Genomic DNA, 23,190 nt, shown 5'->3' with positions numbered 1-23,190 from the left:
CAATCAACAACAATAATACTTACATTGTAGTTTGGACAACCCAAGAACGGTCTCCCTGGATTAGAATCCGTCCCTGACCACTGCAGCATTGGTCTCGACCCACAGCCACACCATTCTGGCAAATGCGATTCTCTGTTTCTATTCATTCTCCTCATGATGCTTCCAAATGATCGTGGGTTGTTCGAACTCCCAGCTGCATTGCTCGCGCTTGCCATAACAGTCGGGCTTCAAAAAGATGGGAAAGACAAGAATAGAGAACCAAAGAGAAGAGAAGATAGAGCGCTGTGGGCTTCAAAATTCGGGATTAGGGTTTTAACTTGATTTGATGGACCAAATTGATTCCGAACAGTTTACTCTACCATATCAGCTAGCCTTTGTAATGCCCACGTGTCATGAAACCTGCCAACTCAGCTTTCCGGTAGCGCCAGGTGAGCAGAAATTGCCGGAAGGACAAGTTTGAGTCTCGGAGTGCAACTTCAGGGATGAATTTGGGTAACTTTTAAGTTCAGGGACTACTATGGGACTCGAGTGCAACTTCAGGAACTACATTGAGACTTATCTCATTGGATATTGTATTTTGTTAACTTGCATCATTTTCCACGTCCAAAAAAAATAACTTGAATCATTTTCTCGAATTTAGCTTCATATTTGTGATTGTTAATTCTTTTAAATGTTTATTTTGGAAGTTGAATTTATTTTTTCTTAATTGTTTCATTCATATCTTATTATGTACAAAATTCATATAAATCAATGGAAGATTAATTTTTAGTATTTTATTTTATTTTAAAGACTAAATTATTAATATTTTTATTTTCTTTTCTATTTTTTCTTTTTTTTTTATTTGAAAAGGATTAGGCCACGCTTTGAAAGTGTAACGAAAAGTTTTCAATTTTTGGCACGCTTTAAAAGCGTTGCTGTATATCTATTTTTTGGCACGTTTTAAAAGCGTGCCTGTATGTCTACTTTTAGGCACGCTTTAAAAACGTGGCTGTATGTCTACTTTTAGGCACGCTTTAAAAGCGTGGCTACAGTGTTATACATACCGCCATGCTTTTAAGCGTGCCAATAGATCAAAGCGTGGCAAAAAACAAAGCGTGCTAGTAGATCGAAAAAGCGTGGCGATAGAGTTATCGGCACGCTCGCAGATGTAACCCTTTCAAAAGCGTGCCAATAGCTCAAAAAGCGTGGCGAAAAGCTATCGGTACGTTTTTTTGCCATTTCCGACACGTTTTAAAAGTGTGGCAAAAAGTTTATTTTCTTGTAGTGCCAATAATTTTCTTTTACGCCACATTATATGAATTGAAGTAAGAAAACTAATTCTGACAAAAAAAATGTAGGATAACTAATTAAAGCACGACCAAGAATCATGATATTCTAACGTAGATAATAAAATAATACAATAATAAATAGATACAAAATACGAAACATATTTTACATGTAGTAGACAAGCAAACATATTATAATTCATGATAATCATAAAGCTAAGGTAACTTCGAAAAAATTTAGGAGTTATTTCAAGAATTTGATAGTTTTTGTGATCAAATTATTATATATATAGTGGTTCATGTCTGCAAAACTCTGTTGCGATATTCTCCCAGAGCCCATATAGGAAATATCATTCGATACGAAGCATAGGTCAATAAACCGTTCCTAAAATATGCTCCTGTGACGTCCTGTATTTAAGAATTATTAAAATTATGTTGATGATTGAACATCATACAAGATATATTATTTTTCTTTGTTAAGTGCTACAAAAATAAATGTAAGGAAGGAATAATGAAGGTTAAATTACCTAATCAATTCTAATAGTTTTATTAAATTTGTAATTAAATTTTTATAATTTTTTTTCAATTGACTTCTTAAATTATTTTCAATTTTTTAATTATATTCCTATTATGACAAAAATATTTAGGTTAACCGAATATTCTGCTTTTAAATTAAAAATACCATCACTAATTGTTAAATTTCTAAACATGACTTCTTCTCTGTTTTAAAATAACAAAACGATTCTCTTCTTCTTTCTCACACTTTGACAAAAAAAAAAAAAAATCCTTTACCGGTTGAGGAAAGTCCCCATCTTCCATTTGTAAATTGATTAGTAGCTTCATTCCACGGTGTATGGGTGTTGGATCAATCTCAGCCTTTTTGACACACAATAAAATTTTATATCATAAGCACAATATATACCCGTACAATTCTTTGCATATAAGTATAGTACTATGTGTCACATATAATAATTGCAGCGAAAATCAGACATAACAATAAGGTGAAACTAAAATATAACTATTTCAATATGTTCATCTAACAAAAGAGTTTAATTTGATACATTAATAGTAAAAAATGTTTTATACAATTGATCAATCACATCTATTTTTTATTTTTTTATATGAATATTCGCATAATTAATGTAAAAAATAATTATTTTTATAATATAACATTATATAATTTGACAACTGTATAAAATATTTGACACAATTAGTATATTAAAATTAAACCCTAAAACAAATAGAAATATATCTATCACAATATCTTATTTGATCATGTTTTCGTTCCAAAGAGGATCTAAGATTTTACTTACTTGCCCTGCCCCAATAAGAGATAATAAAGCCCACGATGTTTGAACTATGTTTTCCCGGTTACCTTCTAAATTTGTATACACCTGTTTAACAAAGAAATTAAACATGTTATATATATGAGCACAATTTTAACCATATTTTGTTTGTTTATGTACTCTGTATAGTATAAATTATTCAGAAGCAAAATGAAAGTGACAGATACCTTGTTTCGGCATGACAAGTAACTTTCACCCCAACCGCCATTAGGAAGTTGTTTAGACAACAAAAATTGACATGCTTTGCGCAATGCAGGACAGTTATGGTAGTTCTTTCCAACGGCTTTTAGTGCCTCTACAGCAAACCATGTGCCATATGTATAACAAACTCCCCAACAACCATACCTGTATATGTATCATTGTGCTTATCATCATTCATTACTTTGAATTCTTATAATTATAATTTTTTATAAATAAAAAAATGGGAAAAATTGAACAACAAGAATACCAAGAGCCATCAGGATTCTGTGTGGTTTCAATGAAATGGATGGACTTGGAAATTGATCGATCTATTTCCTTTCTTCTGTGGTTTGGGTAAAGCTCTCTGAATATAACCAATCCCAACATTACTGATGAAGTGCACTCTACGTACCTGTGAACTCAAATTAGTTGCATTACTTATAGACCAATCAAGTATAATATATGTTGGCAAATAATTGTTCCAGAATTCTCGAAAATCAGAGTATATATAATTACGAAAAAGTTTAGTAAAAAAAAAAAAAAAGGGAAAAAACAGCCCAATTAATAATATTAAATAAAGTAAGTTTGGGCTAATTTTTTATTGTCTTTCTAGTATTACCGATATAATTAACGATAATATTATGAAAGACAATATTTAATATTATCTATATAATATAATATTCATAATTTTATACGTATAACATTCGTAATTATATATTTATTATATTTAAAATTATATAATTATTTTAACGATAATTAATAAATATTAAATAAAATAAATTTAAATTGTTTAAATTCATTTTTTATTATTTCCTACACATTATTGATATAGTTAAAAAAAGAAAGTTGGTTAGTATATTTAAAATTCTATTAGTTTGTAAGAATTTCAAATACACTAACTAATTTCCTTTTCACTCATTATCTCTATTAATAGTATGTCCTTTATAATGTGTTATTTCATTATAAATCTAAATATATACATGCGCCGCCTAAACTCATGAAAGAATATATATTATAAAGTTAGTAAAATTTATTATTTTTAATCAATAATTAGTTATTAAAATTTAAAAGTATAAATTAAAATATATTATTAAATTATTAATCAAAATTAATAAATTCTTTTGACTCTGAACTTTATCTATTCACACACGTGCACAAAAAAGAGTGATTCGTTTATACTTGATGCAAGTGTTATTCTGCTAATAAATAATTTTTTATCAAGTCAATAGTCAAATAATATCATATATCACGATGGTCACGTTTATCAAATTTCATAAAATTCAGATATATAATAATAATAATAATAATAATAATAATAATAATAATAATAATAATAATAATAATAATAATAATAGTCATATTTTTCTTATATTTTCAAATTAAAATATATATAAAAATAAAGTATTTAATGACAAAAAAGGCTGCTTGTTAAATTTCAGGGAGAAGAATAGAATAAGAAGATAATATTATATGTGAAGCTATTGTATTTAAATTGTTTTTTACATGTTACAAAATTCATGTTATTTATAAAGATATTTTTAATTAACCTCGTAAATATTTATCTACTAACTACTAGTTATTACTGACTTAATTCCCAACTATTAACAACTCTAATAATATTTTAATATATCCCCACAAGTTGGTAGATGGAAGATGTCAATAGTCCCCAACTTGAATAAGTTTCGATGAGATGGTTGAGGATGAGGCGTGCGGCGCGGTAACGCAAAGGAAGTGGCGTGTGGCGAGAAGACAAAGAAAAAGAGAGGTGCAGCGTGGGCCGCAATTCTGGTCATGACATAAAGGAGTAACAGGGCTTCTGTTATGGGAAGACGTGAGCGGCGTGCAGTAACGCTGAAGAGACGATGCATGCGATGCGGTGATGCATAAGAAGAAAAGGGAAAAGAGGATAGTGGCGGTGGAGCTGGGTTGCCGGCAGTGAGCAGAGAAAGAAGAAAGAGAAGGAGATGTTGTGCTTGGGGAAAGAGCAAGCAACGATATTCAGAGAGCGCGTGGAAGCGCGTTTGGTGGCGGATGCCGGTAATTTTAACCAGTTGAACTTAGAAAAATTGTAATGGAAAGGAGTAGGAAGAAAAAGAAGAGAAAAAGAAAAGGGGACGCAGGACGGCACAGTGGCCGGCAGTGAGGTGAACAGGTGATAAAGAGAGGGAGAAAAGGTGTAGAAGGTAGTCTTAATAGAGGAAGAAGGTGTTGGAGATAATATTAAGCTAGTATCTAATGGATCACAAAAGCAAGCTGTAACTGATTATGGTTGAATAATTTGTTGATAATATTTGTTTTTGTAACTTTAGTTAGAATGATAGAAAAGTTTGTTTGGTTAGAGGTTAAAGCTAGCAATAATAATTACCTCATAACCATAGTTAATTTATTTACCATATTGAGTTAGGTTTTAATAAGGTTAATTTTCTAATAGCTATAAATAGTGGACAACAATATGTACTCCTTAGTAATCTATGGTTTTTCTTTCAATTCTAGGTTTTATATTTATTCATAAGACAAATTCACTTTCTCTGAGTTTTCTTCTTCCACTTCAATTTTATTTTCTTCAATAAAATCAGATCCAGATCACGATTTTATCAGAAGGAGAAAAAGGACAAAGAAGAGAAAAAGAAGAAAAAATGATGGTGACAACAAACTTTGAGAGGCGCGTGAAGGCGCAGCTCTCAATGACCATAATTTTGGGTAACAGAAGGAGAGAGGAAATGAAATATCCAAGACAACACTATGTTATTGCAACGCTCCCATATTTGAAAACGGAGGATTATTAGTTTAGAGGAGAAGGAATAGAGCAAGTGAGAAAGTCATATTTGGTTTTGGAGATGATGGTTATAGAAAAAGGGTCGACACCTAGAGTGATAGTTATAAGAGTGACAAAGATAGATGTTGGATTGATCACTAGGATGAATACAGAAAGCGCTAGTGGGATCTTGTGGTACGTTAGAAGATGATTTTGCCATTATGGAGGAAGAAGACAATGGAGACTGATTATTTGGAGTTGAAAAAGAAACATACTAATTTTTTACCGAAAAACTAATGACTTATCCTCTTTAAGGAAGATACTATACCATATTAAATTTTAGGAAGAAAAACAAAATAAAAAATAATATTATATGTAAAGGTATTGTATCGAAGTTGTTTTTTACACTGCTTATCATCATTGGATTGAGTTAGAGCATGTAATTAAACAGGAATTTTTTGGCGTCTTGTTTATTAGCTTTGTTTTTTTTGGGATAAGTATGATTTTGGTCCCTAACGTAGAGGTCGAAAATTTTTTTCGTCCTCGACATTTTTTTTCGCTATAAAATGGTTTCCAAGGTTTCAGTTTGTTTTAAAATTGTTCTTTTTACTAATTTTATTTTTTTATTACCAAATTACCCTTTATTAAAAAAATTTTAAAATAAAATAAATATAAAATAAAATAAAAAAAGAAAGAAAGGGATAAGAGAAGCGGGGTAGGTGGGGAGAGAGAAAGAAAGAAGGGGGGAGAGAAGGGGCCGGGGACGCCGCACCACCGCCGCTTCTTATTCTTCTTCCTGCGGCCCCATCGCCGCCGCCCGCCGCTTCTTCTTCTTCTTCTTCTTCTTCTTCTTCTTCTTCTTCTTCTTCTTCTTCTTCTTCTTCTTCTTTTTCTTCCCGCCGCCCGCCGCTTCTTCTTCTTACCGCCACCCCCACCGCCGCTTCTTACCGCCGCACCACCGCACCATCGTACTGCCGCCCTGCCATCTGCGATCCTGCCATTGCCGAACCGCTTCTTCTTCATCACCGCACTGCTGCACCGCCGCCCTGCCGTCTCTGATACCTCCACTGCCCGCCCGCCGCTTCTTCTTCTTCTCCCATTCTGCTTTTGCTTTAATTATGTTGTTAATTCTGGTTGCTTGATTGATTATATTGTTACATTGTTATTGTTGTTGTTGTTCTGTTTCTGCTCTTACTTCTTCTGTTTCTACTTGATTCCATTGTTGTTTCATTGGTGTTTCATTGTTGTTGTTGTTATTGTTGTTGTCCTGCTGCTACTTTGTTTAATTGATAATTGTTGTTGTTTTTGCTGGTGCTTCTGCTTGTGCTTTTGGTGTTTCTCTTGTGCTTCTGGGATTTTGGGGAAGAAGGGAAGGGATAGGGGCATTTTGGTTCGAAGACAATTTTAAAATAAACTGAAATCTTGGGGACCATTTTATAACGAAAAAAAAATCGAAGACGAAAAATTTTTTTGACCTCTACATTAGGACCAAAATCATACTTATCCATTTTTTTATTTCTTTTCTTTTTTTTCTTATTCTTTACCGTGACAAAAAAATATATCAAATCAATTCTACAACGCTATGAAACTTTTTTAGATTAATCTATCTTAAAGTTCAATGATTTGATTGATGATATTAATTGCGCATATTATATATATATATATCAAAGATAAATCTTACTCCATCTCAATAACAGCGCACTCAAAGAATTCAGTTGGATTGAATTTCTGCATTAAATAAATAAAAAAATGTGTCATATCTTTTCAGTTAAACGAAGTCTTAAATTAATATTGTGTCCAAATGTTTTTAAAATTTTCTTACTTCTAACCACCGAAAGGCTATCTGAGGCTCCCAGGCGGGATATCCACCATTACTACTCTGCAATTGAAATTCAATAAAATCACATTAAACTATTTGTTGCTTCCACCAAATTGTATGGGTGAACAAATTGATTTAACTATTTATAAATTACTCAGGAAATTAAACAATAAAGAGCTAATAAAAATTAAGCACATCTAAACGTTGAAAAAAAATATATTTTTTAAATTTTTACATCTAAAGTTTATATTAGCTAATTTTTATTTTTTTCCAAATTTATTCTAAGTAAACAATTTAAATCAAATCTTAAATAACAATAATTAAACGAATAAAAAATTTACAATAAACCATTGCAGAATTAAAAAAATTTACAATTAAACGAATTAAAAAGAATGCATATATATATATATTCAAATAAAGTAATAATGAAAAACGTCATGATAGAAAGACATACTTGTAGAGAGAGAATCACATTCACAGCATCATAATATCTTTGCCCTTCCATTTTTTCTCCAACTAGTTCAGTTGCCAATTTTGATAATAGAAGTGCAGCCTACATATAAATTTAATTTGTAGCAAATGTCATCCTTTGAATGCAATTAATAATATACCTACCATCTGTCAAGCACGCTTCACAAGATAAGATTTTACAATCTATATTTTGATAATAATACAATATTATTTAGTTTGTAACTTATTAACATATTATATTATAAGATAAGATGATATAACCATTTTTTTAATTATCACGTAAATTTTTTTCCTAAGATAAAAAGCTAATAAAAAATAAAATTATGATAAACAAACTAATAACTAGATTACTATTTATTTTTAGCTATAATACATTTAAATATTTATATTTATCTTTTCCAAAAATATTAGGTAAACAAATATTTTTTAACTAAATAATACTACACATTTAAGTCTTTTTATTAATTAAGTATAACCAAATTAAATAATACTACTCATAATTAATTTTTTATTGATATTAGACTAACTTGATTAACAAAAATATTTAAGTATGTAATATTATTTTTTTAACCAAGTTTTAAACAGCCAGTCTCCAAAGAAAGTTATTGTTTTTTAAATAAAGAACACATAAGTCTTTGAAAAGAATACAAAAAGTTTTTGGATATGAAAACAAAATTTCTGTACAAATATCAAAACATTATCAGAAACAGAAAGAATAATGGTTGAGAGGGAGGAAGAGAGAAAAAAGTTTAGTGAAAAAAAATTGAAAAAATTTTGTCGCTACACATTTATTAGTGACGGAAATGCTAAAAAAATTTAAAAAATAATTAGAAATTGTCTTATTTAGTATTTATTAACTATTGTAATAATTAATTAAAAATATTTGATAATAAAAAATAAAAAATAATTAAAATTAATTTTATTTAATTTTTATTAATTGCTACAATAATAAATTAAAATTAAATAATATAAATTTTGACTATTTTTATTTTTTTAATATTATCATAATTAATAAATATTAAATAAAATAAATTTTAACTGATTTTGACTTTTTTTTTGTTATTAAATATTTTCGTATTAGCGAACTAACCTTTAGTCCTTCTCCAGTGCAATCCGAGACTGGCAAACCTTGATCACGAACTGAGAGTGGCCACCCTCCTTTTGATATATGTCTAAGCATTGCCTTGAAGTCACCTTTTGGATTCTCACGAATCTTTGATTAAGATGAATAATGTTATTGCTTCTGTAGTAAGGCATGCACATATATATTATTCGAGTGATAAATGATTATTTGTTATTAATTACCTGCGAAGCTTTGATGAAGTCATGTGCTTTCTTAAGTACATGTCCATACTCTTCGTTCATATTACATGCAATTATTGCTTGTACCGCAAGTGCAGCATCCCACAATTGACTTCCCAGACCCTGTATTAAATTTAAATGAATCTATCATAAAAGAAATGTACGTGTTTTTATTGTTTTAGTGCCCTAGCTAGTATTAGTCAATTTGATAGGGTAAAATATATTTTTTATCTTTGAAAGTTTATCAAAATTTTAAAAATATTTATAAATTTTATTTTGTTTTAATTTTATTATAAAAAAATTTTATTTGTATTAAAATTCGGATACAATTCGATATTTAATTTCATTGTATACACTTATTTTATTTTGATCTACAATATAATCTTAAAATATAAAAGTATCAACTATTAAATATATCTATTTAGTATTTGATTTTTTTAATTTTATAACGTTAATAATTAAAAATATAATATAATAATATAATCAATCATTGATGAATTGGTGAAATTTATAATTTATACAAAGATTATTCAATAGTAAAAAATTATAAGACTTAGGATTTGTTTGAATGGGTTTATAAGAAAAGTTTTTTTGAGTTATTTTTTAAAATAAATCTTATAAAAAAATAAAAATAATTTTTTATTTAGATATTTTATGTAAAAAAAATTATCTATTAATTATGTTTGAGTATAATAATATAAAAATAATTATTTTTTGTTTATTTATGATGTAAAAATATTTTTTGAAAAAATATCTTTTAAAAAAATATATAAATTCTAACTTTTTAAAAAGATATTTTTTATTTTTTTAGTACTTTTATTTTTACTATTAAAAATTTATCAAACAGGCTAAAAAATAAAAATAAATCTTTTTTCAATAAAAAAATCTTGTTTTTATCAACTGAATAACACTCAAAATAAGCACTTACATCTCATTATTTGTTTCTCTTTTTTAAAAACAAAATGTATTTAAAGTTATTGATGAGACTTGAGAGAATGATAATGCTAACCGCAAGTTTTAAGCCATCTTCAGCAACCCAGAAATAATCAGGAATTCGAGCTAAGTGAAGTTTGAATGTCTCTGAATTTGGCTCCTCAACCCAATGAGCAATTAAAGACAAAACCTTTCATTTCATTCAATAACAGCTAATTACGTTTACAGTTTTTTAAATTAAAATTATATTATAAACAATCATAGTATATGCACATAAAAAATCATTGAATAGGAATAAGTACTTAGTTTCCATAAAATATTATAATTGTGCTGTCGGAAAAAAATAATTAGATTATTAGGTATGGTATATAACATATTTAATTATTTTAGTAACGGATTATTTTGATCTAACAGACTATTTTAGTATTGCAAATACCTCGCATTGGACATAGGATTAATTTTAAAAAAAAAGGTGATCGAGATAATACTCAATATCATAAAATTATTTATTTTAAAAATTGAAACTCATAAAAAAAAGTAATATTAATAATTATATTTTTAATATTTTTTTCATTAAACTGATAAAAGAAGGTAATGTTAATAATTATATATTTATATCTCTAATATTTTTATTGAATTCTTGATCTTTCAAACACAGAACTCTGATACCATGTCATGAAATTATTTATTTCAAAAGTTTAAACTGATAGGAGAAGATAACATTAATAGTTATATCTCTAACACTCTCTCTCAAACAAGAGCCTCTTTTGAATTTATTTGATTTTTATATAGACTTTCTTTTTCTTTATTTGCTTTATGTTTTTTTTGTTTACTAAGGATCGAACTCTTGATCTTTCAAATATAGAACTCTAATACCATATCATGAAACTACTCATCTTAATGTTCGAAAAATCTACAGTGTAGTCTTTGGTGAACCTCAAAATAAAAGAAAATAACATAAGGTAAATAAAGAAAAAAATTTATACAAAAAATCAAACAAACATAAAAAATTCTATTTTAAAAAAAATATTAAAAATATAATTATTAATATTATATTTTTTTATCCGTTTAAATTTTTAAAATGATTAATTTTATGGCACTCAACAACCACAATCCAAAACTTAAATAGCCCAAATGTAGAAATGTAAACTGATCTAAGTCTTCTAACCCAAATAATACGAACCATGACAAAAAAAAAAACATCCAAATAACACAAAGGAGTTCTTTGAAATATGGACAAAGAGAAAAATAGGTATTCATAAACATAAAAAATGGTTATATATATACTTTGCAATTATTTAAGAGAAATGTTGGAGACCACGCCATTAAAATTTATTATTTATAGTTATTATATAGTTATTAATTTTAATTATTTTTGTTTAATTTCTTTATTCTAATAATCTAATAATATACTTTATTTTATATTTTTAAACATTAATAATAAATTAATAATTAAAAATAATAAATTTTAATTATTTTCTAATATTTTTTATCATTTAAATAGTCTGAAAATACGTACAGGAACAGGACCATTTTTCTAAACATAAAGACGTACGAATATTTAACAACTAATAGAGTTTGGCAAGAAGAATGTTACGAACAGAGGTAAAATGGAATGAAAAATTATCTACTCAAGCATGTTATAGGTGGGAAAAGAAAAGTATATAGTCTAGTCTAATATCAATTAAGACCGAAGAAAAGAAGGGTGTCAATCAAATGGTTTTGAGAGATCACCTGCAAGCCAATAGCATAGCAAATAAGGGAAGGGGTTCATAAGGAAGATAAGTCAGAGAGGAGAAGAATTAACAGAGAGGAGAAGAATTAACAGAGAGAGGTACTCACAATGTACTCTGCCCTTGTCTACCACATTCTCATGCCTTTTTGATCTTTTCCTCTAACCAATTCAGTTATGGTGCAACACTCTTTTCATCCTCCCAATTGGCATATGAGATGAGCCCTCAAGAGCAACCATTTTGCCCTTCTTTGTATCATTATCCCCTCCTTTAAAAAAAACCTTGTCCTCAAGGTTGAAAGTGGGAAATTGCTGTTGTATTTCTTCATATGGTTCCCATGTTGCTGCTTCTGCTGGTACTCCATGCCATTGGATAAGAACTTGTTCTTGCCAACGGTCATTCTTCTTCACCATTTGGTGTCCCAAAACACACTGTGGTTGGACCCCCAAGCCTTGTTCATCCAACAGCAATGGTGTAGGAATATTAGTAGCCCCTGGATCTCCCTACACTTTTTTAATGCCGATACATGAAAAACAGGGTGTATTCTCGCTTCAGGTGGTAATTGTAGTCGATAAGCAACTTTGCCAATCCGTGCCGCAATAGGAAAAGGACCAAAGTATCTCATGCTCAACTTATGATTTTTCCGCAATGCCACTGAATGTTGGCGATAAGGTTGCAGTTTAACAAAAACATAATTGCCAACATTGAATTCAACTTCTCTTCGCTTACTATCAGCGTTGTGCTTCATACGTAGCTGGGCTCGCTGGAGGTTCAACTTGAGGGTGGTTAGAACCTCATCACGTTGTTGTAATTGTTCTTGTACGACTGGTATATCAGACGCAGTAGGCTCGTAACGAATGAGAGGGAGATGATCCCTACCGAACACAGCCTTGAATGGGGTCATTCCTATTGCCGAGTGGTAGGACGTATTGTAACTATAAGCTGCCCAAGGAAGGAGATGGTACCAATCGCGAGGGTTCTCCTGAGTATAGCAGCGCAAGTACATTTCCAAACAACGATTGAGGACCTCGGTTTGTCCATCAGTTTCTGGATGATATGCAGAACTCCGAGCTAAAAGAATGCCTTGCTTGCCACAACATTGTTCCCAAAATTTACTGGTAAATACTTTATCTCGATCCGAGACAATAGAATGAAGAATGCCATGAACGCTTACCACATTTCGCAGGAAAGCATCCGCAACCTTAGGGGCTGTAAAGTCTGCTGGCAAGGGGATAAAATGAGCAAACTTTGACAAGCGATCCACCACCACCAATATAACTGAGCATCCATGGGATGGTGGCAGCCCAGTAATGAAGTCCATGGAGATGTCCTGCCAAATATGAGAGATAGGAAGTGGTTCCAATAACCCGGTCGGTGGTTGAGTACTATATTTGACTCGCTGACAAGTTGAACAAGTGGCTACATATTCCTTAATTGTTTTGGCCATATGTTTCCAATAAAACTGTGCAGAGATCCTTGTTAAAGTTCTATGGAACCCAGCGTGTCCACCCAGCAAAGAGTCATGATACTCTCGCAAGATGGTTTTGGTCAGTGGAGAGGTAGCCGGAATCACCAATCTATCACCCCAGTACCACAGGCCCTGTCGCAGCTGGAGTTTTCCTGATTAAATTTCAGCTTCAGTGAACTCCTCAGATGATGTGTAGGCCTCGAGTTCTTGTCGTAATTGGGGCAGCAAGGCACCACTTATCATGGTGAGGCTGAGGAAGGATCTTAATAAAGCATCTGCTCCCTTGTTCTCGCTCCCTTTCTTATATTCTATAGTAAAATCATAGCCCAACAACTTTGAAAGCCATAGTTGTTGTTCCGGTGTTTGTATGGTTTGCGCTTGCATCTCCTTGAGGCTCTTGTGATCGGTGCAAATCACAAATTTGTGGCCCAACAAGTAGTGGCGAAACTTAGCCACCGCTGTGAGGATCGCTTGCATTTCCCGAACATATGTGGATTGCTTTTGATTCAAACTAGAAAGCTTCTTAGAAAAATAAGCGATGGATGACCTTCCTGACTAAGAATGGCCCCAATACCAGCCCCAGATGCATCTGTTTTGAGTACAAATTGCTTGGAAAAATCAGGTAGTGCTAACACTGGGGCGTTAGTAAGAGCTGTCTTCAATTGTTGAAAGGTGGCTTCCGTATGAGGGGACCAGTTAAAATTATCCCTCTTTAATAAATCAGTCAGTGGGGCAGCAAGTAAAGCAAAATTTTTTATAAACTTGCGGTAATAACTGGCAAGGCCGATGAATGCTCGAAGTTGTTTGATCGAGGTGGGAGATGGCCATTGTTTGATTGCCAAAATCTTGGCGTCATCAATGCGAACACCCTCTCGGGAAACCACATGTCCCAAGTAATCAATTTGTTGCTTTCCAAAGGAGCACTTGGATAGCTTGGCGTATAAGGCGTGGGTGCGCAGCACTTCAAAGACATGCATTAGATGTTGTACGTGAGAGGACCAATCCGAGCTATACACAAGGATGTCATCAAAGAATACGAGTACAAACTATCGCAACACATTTGCAAAAATAGAATTCATTAAGCTCTGGAATGTGGCAGGAGCATTGATGAGACCAAATGGCATAACAAGCCATTCATATAACCCTTGGTGAGTGCGAAAGCAGTCTTGTAACGATCTTCCGGCTTTACTCTGATTTGGTGATACCCAAAACGTAGATCGAGTTTCGAAAAAAATTGTGCACCAAACATTTCATCAATCAATTCATCTACTGTTGGCATTGGAAAAGAGTCTTTAACAGTGACCGCATTAAGGGCACGGTAGTCAGTACAAAACCTGCATGAGCAACATCTTAGGAGAAAGCATATTTGTTTGAAATTTTGCATTAGCCTTTTTTTTAATTTATCTTACGTTAATTACTTTTTAATAATATTATATAACTAATAAATATTATTATTTTAGATTATTACTTAATTTTTTTATCCATATTTATAAAAATTTATACGTAAAAAATATATAATTTATACCAATATTTATTAAATTTAAATACATAAATCGATATAATTTATATCTATATTTATTAAAATTTATACATATAAATTAATTTGTTAAAAATAATTTAGTATTTGTGTGTATTAATAATATTAGTCAAAATTGTTAAAAACTGCTAACTTTTAAAATTTTTTATTTTTTAAAATATAATAAAAATTAAATTATAAACTTTTTAATTATAAAAATTTTAATATAATATCATAAAAAATTTTAATTTAAATTAATAAAAATATAAATAATTATATATATTTCTAACCAATATACTAAAAAAATAAAAAGAGAAATAGCAACCGAGTAGAGTGGCGCTAAGTAAATATGGTAGCAACGGATAAGGTCACGAACTCAACATATGCAGCCAAGAAGTGACTCCTTATATTACAAGAATATATAACGTAATATATTAATTTGGTAATTAAAAATACATACAAAAATAAAAATAATAGTAGTAGAAATTTTAAAAATATTCGTAAATTTTATTTTATTTTAAATTTTAATTTTATCTTAAAAATTTTTAAATTGTATTAAATATATTTTTTACGGTTAATTTTTAAAATATTTAAAATTAATTCAGCAATAATTTTATAAAAATTATTTTTAATATAAATAAATAAGATAGAGTTGTCATACATTATTGTTGGATTAATCCTAAATTTTTTGAAAATTTAGCCGTCAGAATATATTTGATAAAATAAAAAATTTCAGAAACAAAATTAAAATAAAATAAAACTTATAAATATTTTTAAAATTTTTTAAAAACTTCAAAAATAAAAAAAATATTACCTTTAAAAAACACAAAACATTAGTAAAAATATTAAAAAAAATATAGGTACACAACATAAACAAGCCAATTTTTTAAACAATTCTATTTAATAATTAATTTTTTATTTAATTAAATCAGAATTTGCTGCATTAATAACATAATTTGAAAATATAGGGGTTTGGAGCAATTAAACTCTCTCATCACTGTGATCAACTTTCTTAATGTAATTACGCTGATATTGTTTTCCCCAAAAGCTTCGATCACTGCTGCTCCAATGCGTCGTAGGTATTGCCTCCATAACAACAGCGTTGTTACCGATGACAAGTCATCATATACTCATTTTTCAAGCTAATTTCACTTGTTTTATTAGTCTTTATACACTTTCTTGTATCATAAGTAAGTGATTTGGAGTGAAAATGCATAACTTCTTTAAATCAAACAATCACCATGAAATTGATGTTAACTCATGAGGTTTAAGCTAATTTTGATTGAATTTTAATTGATTTATAAGCCTTGTGAATTTAGTGATACTTGGAGTGGTTGTTTTGGTTTAATGTAGGTGAAGAAAAGAATAAAAAGGAAAAGCGTGGCCTAAGAAAGCGTGACTAAAGGAGAAGAAAACGTGGTCAAAGGAAGGTGAAGTGTGCCGCATGTAAAGAAGGGAGGCAATCATTGCCCTCCACAAGGGCACACTGCCCTCTAGGAGGGCAACATAAGGCACCAAAGCATAATAGGCAACTCTGCACTGCCCACTACAAGGGCAGAGCACAAATTTGTGCCTTGGAATCAAGAAGAACAAAATGTTGCCCTGCCCTCCACAAGGGCAGTATCGGGCTCATAAGGGAAGAAAATCAAAGGAAAATGTCCACCAATGCTTGCCACAAGAGTTGAACACGGGACCATGAGGAAGCAAGGAACTAAGTTCCATTACGGTGCCAAGAAAGCCAAGGAAATTGAATGAGCGTGCCTGTCTGCCAGGATTCGAACGCGGGACTTCAGTTTGGAAACACTGCCCTCGCCCTCCGCGAGGGCAGGGCATCATTTTGTGTGGCATGAATCTGGCGCACCAAGGAACGAGTCTGGCGCACCAAGGAACGATTCTGGCAGCACCAGCGCGCACCACATCACAATTCTGGCGCACCAACTTTTTCTGCCCTGCCCTCCGCGAGGGCAGGGCAGCATCCTGCGCACCAGCCTGCACCACGCCCGCACCAGCAACGCACCAAGCACCAAATTCTGCCCTGCCCTCCACAAGGGCAGGGCAGCCTCCTAGAAGCTATTATTTTTGGGCCAAAAATTGAATTAAAAATCCAATTTAATTCATTTCTTCACCAAATCAAAAGCCCATCCAAATCCCAAAATCCAAGAATAGAAAGTGTATAAATAGGAGCTAGTTTGATGTAATTAGAACCTTTTACTTGACTTTTGAATTTTGCACTTTCTTTGAGATTTGAATTTTAGCAACTTTCCTTGAGAGACTGAACCGAGCTTTCAGAGAATTGGGGAGGAGAATTGATCTCTCTTCTTCCTCGTTCTTGCTTGGGCATTTTTAATTTTCTTGTTTGAGTCTTGGGTGTTAAGAATTGAGGAAATTCTGTCTCAATCTCCACTCAAGAACTCTTTAATTTCTTTTCTGCATAATTGAACTCATTTACATTCTCTTTACTGCTTCTTCTTTAATTCCTTGTTAATTGCTTTGAGAACTTGGATCTAGGAAGGCAATTGAGGTCTAGGCTCTGCTACCTAGTCTCTGGAGTCCTGAGATCCCAATTTACTTTTGGTTCTTCTGTGAACCTTTGCTGCACTTAATTTCTTTACTGTTTGAATTCTAAGTACTTCTAATTCAACTTCTCTTTGTTTAGATTCTGCAATCCCAGTCCTCAATTCCCTTTTACATTCAAGCAATTTACATTTCTTGCCATTTAAGTTACTGCAATTTACATTTCTTGCACTTTAAGTTTCAGTCATCTACTTTCTTGTTCTTTAAGATTCAGCAATTTTACTTTCCTGCTCTTTAATTTACTGCAATTTCCCCTTCTCCCTTTATATTCCAAGCAATTTAGTTTCTGTCAAACACAACCCACTCAACCAAAACTTGATTCGCTTGACTAAATCAACCACTAAACTAAAATTGCTCAATCATTCAATCCTTGTGGGATCGACCTCACTTATGTGAGTTATTATTACTTGATGCGACCCGATACACTTGCCGGTGAGTTTTGTGTTGGATCGTTTTCCACACATCAAGTTACCTCCTTGGTGTGCCCTAAGTCTCGTCGATTGGTAGTGTGTGCACCGCCTAATCGCGTCGCTGGTCCGCCACAAGAACCAGCGTCCCATCCGTCGCGGCCTCTATTTGTTGGTAGTGCAAAATAATATGCACCTATGGTTCTCTATCCGTCGCGACGCAGTCGCTGTCGGGCCTCTATTCATGACGCGTAATTAACTACTCTGATCCATGACGACTTCTCCACTCGTGATGGGTGGCCTCCGTGACTTCCTCCTTGTTATGCGCCATCACGAGTCTCCCACCATTCACGCAACGCCATCTAAGACGTTATTGTCGGCTATCCTGTGGCTCTTCTTCTTTTCCTTCTATTTGGTTTTAAATTATTGTTTTAACTAGTTTTTTATGTTTCTTTTTCTAAATTTCGGAGGATTCTTTTTATTAGTTTTGAACGATTTTTTTTCTATATTTTGTATATTTTTTTAGGATTTAGATGATTCTTTTTTATTAATTTTGGATAATTCTTTTTTTTATGTTTTGTATGTTTTTTTTTAGAATTTAGATTATTCTTTATCTTATGTTTTGGTGTTTTTTTTAGTTTCGAAATTTTTTAAAAAAAATTAAGATTTACGTAATAAATAATAAAAAAATGAATTAGAATAAAAAAATAATTAATAATAATTAATTTTATATTTTTTAAAAAATAAAATTTAAATAATTATTAATTAATAATAATTAATTAGTATAGAATTCAGTTTAAAAATATTTATTGACTAATTCTACTAAATTTTTGTGGGTTCCTAGCGGAATTAAAATATTAATAAATGAGATTCATTTAATGGGTAGTAAATGTTATATATACCTTCTCCACAACTGCCATGCAAAGGTAGTTACTAATCTCATCCTCATATCGTATGTGATTCATTGTGACTTTTAATGCCTTTTCTCTAAGCTTGGAAAACGGCCAAGTGTTTAGAAAACGTTCTCCAACGTGATAAAGAAATCCCCATAGCATATCTTGGATTAGAGGATGTGGATAATAGAGGTCCTCCTGAAATTCAGAGACAAAATCATCAAAACATAAATTTTATATTTAATTTTATAAATTAAATAATTATTTAATTAATATAATATTTTAATTATTTTTTAAATTATATATTATATAAATATAATTGATCATTATATATTATATAATTATGTATTTTTTATTTTAAAAAAATTTTAATTTTAATTCTTATATTATCTTAAAGAATTATATTTTATATTAATTTTTTTAATATAAAAAATTCTGATAATAATATTTTAAATGCCAATAAGTCAAATAATAATTTTTAATAAATTTTTAAAAATTATTTAATGTTCTATTTTACATTTATAAGTTTATAAAAATATAAATTTTTTAAAATTTGAACTAAAGTTAAATTTTTATTCTTATTTATTTTAAATTTTTTATATTTTATTTGAATTTAAATAGAGGGTATTTTTTATTAACATTTATATTTTAAAGTTAATATAATTAATTTAAGTCAATAATTTATATCAGTATTAAATCGAATCAACTGTATTCGATTTATATGTATATGATGCAGAAATAGTAGATCGAATCAACTATCTTTGATTTATTATTGATATAACATATATAGTAAATCGAATTCAATTGATTGGATTTACACTTAAAAAGTGTAAATTGAATTTAGTTGATTCGATTTACATAAAAATAAAATCAAATATACATGTAAATTATTTTATTTTAGGACATTTGTGTAATATTAATTATCCCATTTGATTTGTTCGTGTGATTTATCCCAAAAATTAGGTTATGAAAAAGTCTAAAGATTGGTTTGTTAAAAATTTTACTTTAATTAGGTGATAATATTTTTCGAAAAGTAATTTAACAAAGTTAGCTTTTCAAAATAAACTTCTAAAAATATTAGTATTTATATTTAATAAATTAAATTAAAAATAATGTTTAATAAGATAGTAAATAAGATATATAGTAGATATATAAGCATAAAACCCATGTTTTAACATCAGGAATAAAAAATCAAATAACAAGACATTAAATTAAAGTTTGTATTAATTGACCTTTGCAACATTATTTCGAGCTTTATTCCAATTGATTTGATCATAAGGTTCGTTGTACATTTCTTCTCTTAAAGATCTGATCAAATCAGTGAGGGGAGCCACAAATTTCTTGCCATATACGTATGATATGGGCATGTAAACCAAGCGAGAATAGGACAGCATTTGACCTATCATTCAATGAAGTACTAGACTTATTATTAGGACAAAAATTAAATGCAAAACAAGCAGATAGTTTGTGCAAAGAAATTATATAGAAACCCAAAATGTATCTCATGGACTTATATGAACCTGGATGAATAGGGCTACATTTGGGTACGAGCCATACTTCAGGTGGAAAAGGATTGGAACCTGACCACTCATAAACTCCAAGCACCTTTCATCAAATCAATTAAATAATTAATATTAACATGCATGTATATATGTGTTTGTTTTCATACGTGGCATTTGTCTAGTAAATATATATAACTTTCATATATTTAAAAACTATATTTATCAAGTAATGTATATACCGAAACCCAGAACTTTCCCCATGAAGGAATAGCCACTAAGCCACCATGGTCAAGAATCCATTTTCTGGCTCTGGCCATTGGCATGTCTTGATGATCTTCAAGTTTTTCTCCAAGTATTCTCAATGCAACATAACTCAATGCTGATCCAAACATTGTGCTGTGACCCACAATATGGGTTCCCCACCCACCATCTTCATTCTGTCTCATGAGAAAATGCCAAGCGATAATTACTCAAAGCATCCTAATAACTGCGACATATTTTTTTGGGTGACTAACTGCCACATATTTAAGGATACAACTGTGCTACGTATATATTAAAATTAGTCACCAAAATTATTCATTAATATAAAATATATATAAAAAATATAAAATAAATTAAATAACACATGTATTTATATACAAATACATGATAACTAATTTTAACAATTAATTTTAATATATAAATAATATTTTGTTTAAAGAGATTCTCTATTTTCTTGCAGAAACCTAGTGTTAGTTCAAATACAAAATAAATAAATAAAAAACAAAAGAAATGTTAGGGTCAGTAACTTTTGTATTTTATAACTATTAGTTGGCCATCAATAATATTTTTAGTAGTATGAGATTATATTCAATGATAAAAAATCACTCATTTTTTTATGGTTAAGTGCTGAGCACAAAACACAAAATTGTTGATTCTAAAAGAAAATATTAGTCGATTAGCTAATATTTCTCTATCAAAAATTTGGTTTTCCAAATAAAAAATTAAGAATTAAATTGATTGAGCATTTTTTTACATATATATATACCTGATGATTATACAAATACCGTATCACTTCCTTCTTATGTTCTGCTCCTAAAACAACATCCAAGGATTCTGTTATGTATAGTGCCATTACCTGCACCACATACATAAATAATACACTTAAGTAAAATAAAGTTGAATATGAGAAAATTTTGCGAAGCTAATTTTTATCCACAATCAGCACACTAGTGACTAATAACTCTCTTATCGCATGATTAAAAAGAGTGTTTATCATATATAAATACGGATACAATTAGGCTTACCAAGGGTTGAATGAAAAACAAAGGGCCAGCTAACTCATTAGGCCAGTAACCTTGATGTGATTGAACGGAGGAAGAGAAAGTGAGAGCTCTTCTCATTGTTGTAATCAATGCTTCTTCTGTTATCTTCTCTTCTTCTCCCACTTTCACTGCCGCTGGAATTGCTCCACATTTATTCTCCTTTTTTAGCTGCATGTGTGCGAGTCAAGTTATTACTTATTAGTAAGGTTATCTTTTTTTCTGAGACAAAATATATCCATGAACTTTTTTTTTTCGACAATTTAAATATTAGTTACATTGTAGTGGCAAGAGATACATAATCAATTTTGTAGTTTATTTTTTGTATTTGTCGAATATTATTTTTAAAGAATAAATCATGACTAGATGATTAATACATGATATAGAAAAATTTTATTTATATATCCTACAAATTAAACTTCTATGGGACGTAGTTTAGTTTATTTAAACTTTTAAAAATTTTTTAAGTATATTGGTATACTAATATTTTAATAAATTTTAATTATTAATCTTAATTATATATATTATATATTTTTTATAATTAACATATATCGATACACTTAAAAAAATTTTTACATTTTTTATTCACAGGAGAAAAAAATACCTGCATCTTCATTAATAGATCAGAACTCTGTTTGGTGGAAAAACGATTATTTGTGAACTCTTGGCGAAATCTTTCAACTTGAGCACGTTCTTCTGGTGTTCCTGCATTTGGATCAAACTCCCAATATTGTCTTCCTATAAAGTTGTTCGTTGAAATTAAGTCCTTTCCTCCTTCCCCAATCTTCAACTTCCACATCCTTCACTACTATCAAGTTCTCTCTTTACTCTTGTAATTCATCAAAATCAATACTAAAAAATAAAATAAAATAAAATAAAATAAGGCAAGGTTTTAATTGATGTTGGCCCAAGTATGAGAGTAGTAAATATACCCCAGAAATAGAAACTTTCCTTTGTTAGCTTATTTACTTGATAAGGATGAGATTCTAGCAATTCAAACCTAAAGGGACCTTATATATATAAGGAGCGAGGAGTATGACTAATATCTCTCCTTCCTTTGCCTAATTTAATATATGCTTCGGTAGTTGCATTAAAAAACAACTAATAATTAAATTCCATTAGTTGTGTTATTATTGTCGGTGGTTATTAAAATGCTCAATAGTTGTGTTTGTTGTTGATAGGGGTGACAGCCGGAAATTCTGGATCGCTCCATCAAAAAATTGTCTTTTGGTGGATTTGTTTATTCTGTCTCATCTAATAAGACGATTTTAAAATTTCATCCTGTCTGGTTTAATGGTAGATTGGCGAATTAAATCCAAATAATTTGATTTAATAGTTAAATATTTATTTATCACAAAAAAGTATAGAAGTGACAGAAGAACACTCCAGAGATTATTTTGAAAATAATTTAATACATATCAAAGATTGTTTTTGTCACGGTTCGATTTAGACAGTAATCGACGTGAAAGAAAGATTTCTTAACAAGTCTATTTACCGTATAATAATTTTTAAAGGCTAATTGTTTTTAAAACACAAAATTTAAAGCTGCATTTATTATATAGCACAAATACGAATTTATACAAATTTATAATTCTATCAAACATGTGAAAGATCTTGCTTTAAAGTAAGAATATTTTTCTCTTTAGCATAAATTCTTTTAAAACAAAACCGTTTTCGCAAAACAAAACTGCTGCCCTTCCAATTATATATACAATGATGAATTCA

At 30.2% G+C, this 23,190-nt stretch overlaps 1 protein-coding gene across 1 annotated transcript; it reads right to left on the bottom strand.

Moving 5' to 3' along the window:
- Positions 1 to 1,346: 1,346 nt before the first annotated feature.
- Positions 1,347 to 22,403, bottom strand: LOC112801982 (lupeol synthase). Its single transcript, XM_025844957.3, has 18 exons — positions 22,070 to 22,403; positions 21,451 to 21,636; positions 21,192 to 21,281; positions 20,404 to 20,601; positions 20,183 to 20,267; positions 19,895 to 20,061; positions 18,672 to 18,860; positions 10,148 to 10,261; positions 9,142 to 9,261; positions 8,927 to 9,049; positions 7,820 to 7,918; positions 7,369 to 7,425; positions 7,228 to 7,274; positions 3,060 to 3,203; positions 2,779 to 2,956; positions 2,579 to 2,659; positions 2,058 to 2,141; positions 1,347 to 1,673 (listed from the first exon to the last, which is right to left on the bottom strand). The coding sequence occupies exons 1-18, from the start codon at positions 22,262 to 22,264 to the stop codon at positions 1,563 to 1,565; spliced, it is 2,268 nt and encodes a 755-aa protein (XP_025700742.1). The 5' UTR covers positions 22,265 to 22,403; the 3' UTR covers positions 1,347 to 1,562.
- Between the last annotated feature and the right edge of the window lie 787 nt (positions 22,404 to 23,190).

Source organism: Arachis hypogaea, chromosome 5, assembly GCF_003086295.3.
Source record: "Arachis hypogaea cultivar Tifrunner chromosome 5, arahy.Tifrunner.gnm2.J5K5, whole genome shotgun sequence".
Lineage (NCBI taxonomy): Eukaryota > Viridiplantae > Streptophyta > Magnoliopsida > Fabales > Fabaceae > Arachis > Arachis hypogaea.
This window is presented reverse-complemented; position numbering and strand designations above follow the sequence as displayed.

Coding starts and splice junctions, on each gene's coding strand:
- LOC112801982 (XM_025844957.3), bottom strand. CDS start 22,264: ATGTGGAAGTTGAAGATTGGGGAAGGAGGAAAGGACTTAATTTCAACG. Junction 21,282..21,450: donor TGTTTTTCATTCAACCCTTG/GTAAGCCTAATT, acceptor TATGTGGTGCAG/GTAATGGCACTATACATAAC. Junction 7,275..7,368: donor TAGCCTTTCGGTGGTTAGAA/GTAAGAAAATTT, acceptor TATTTAATGCAG/AAATTCAATCCAACTGAATT.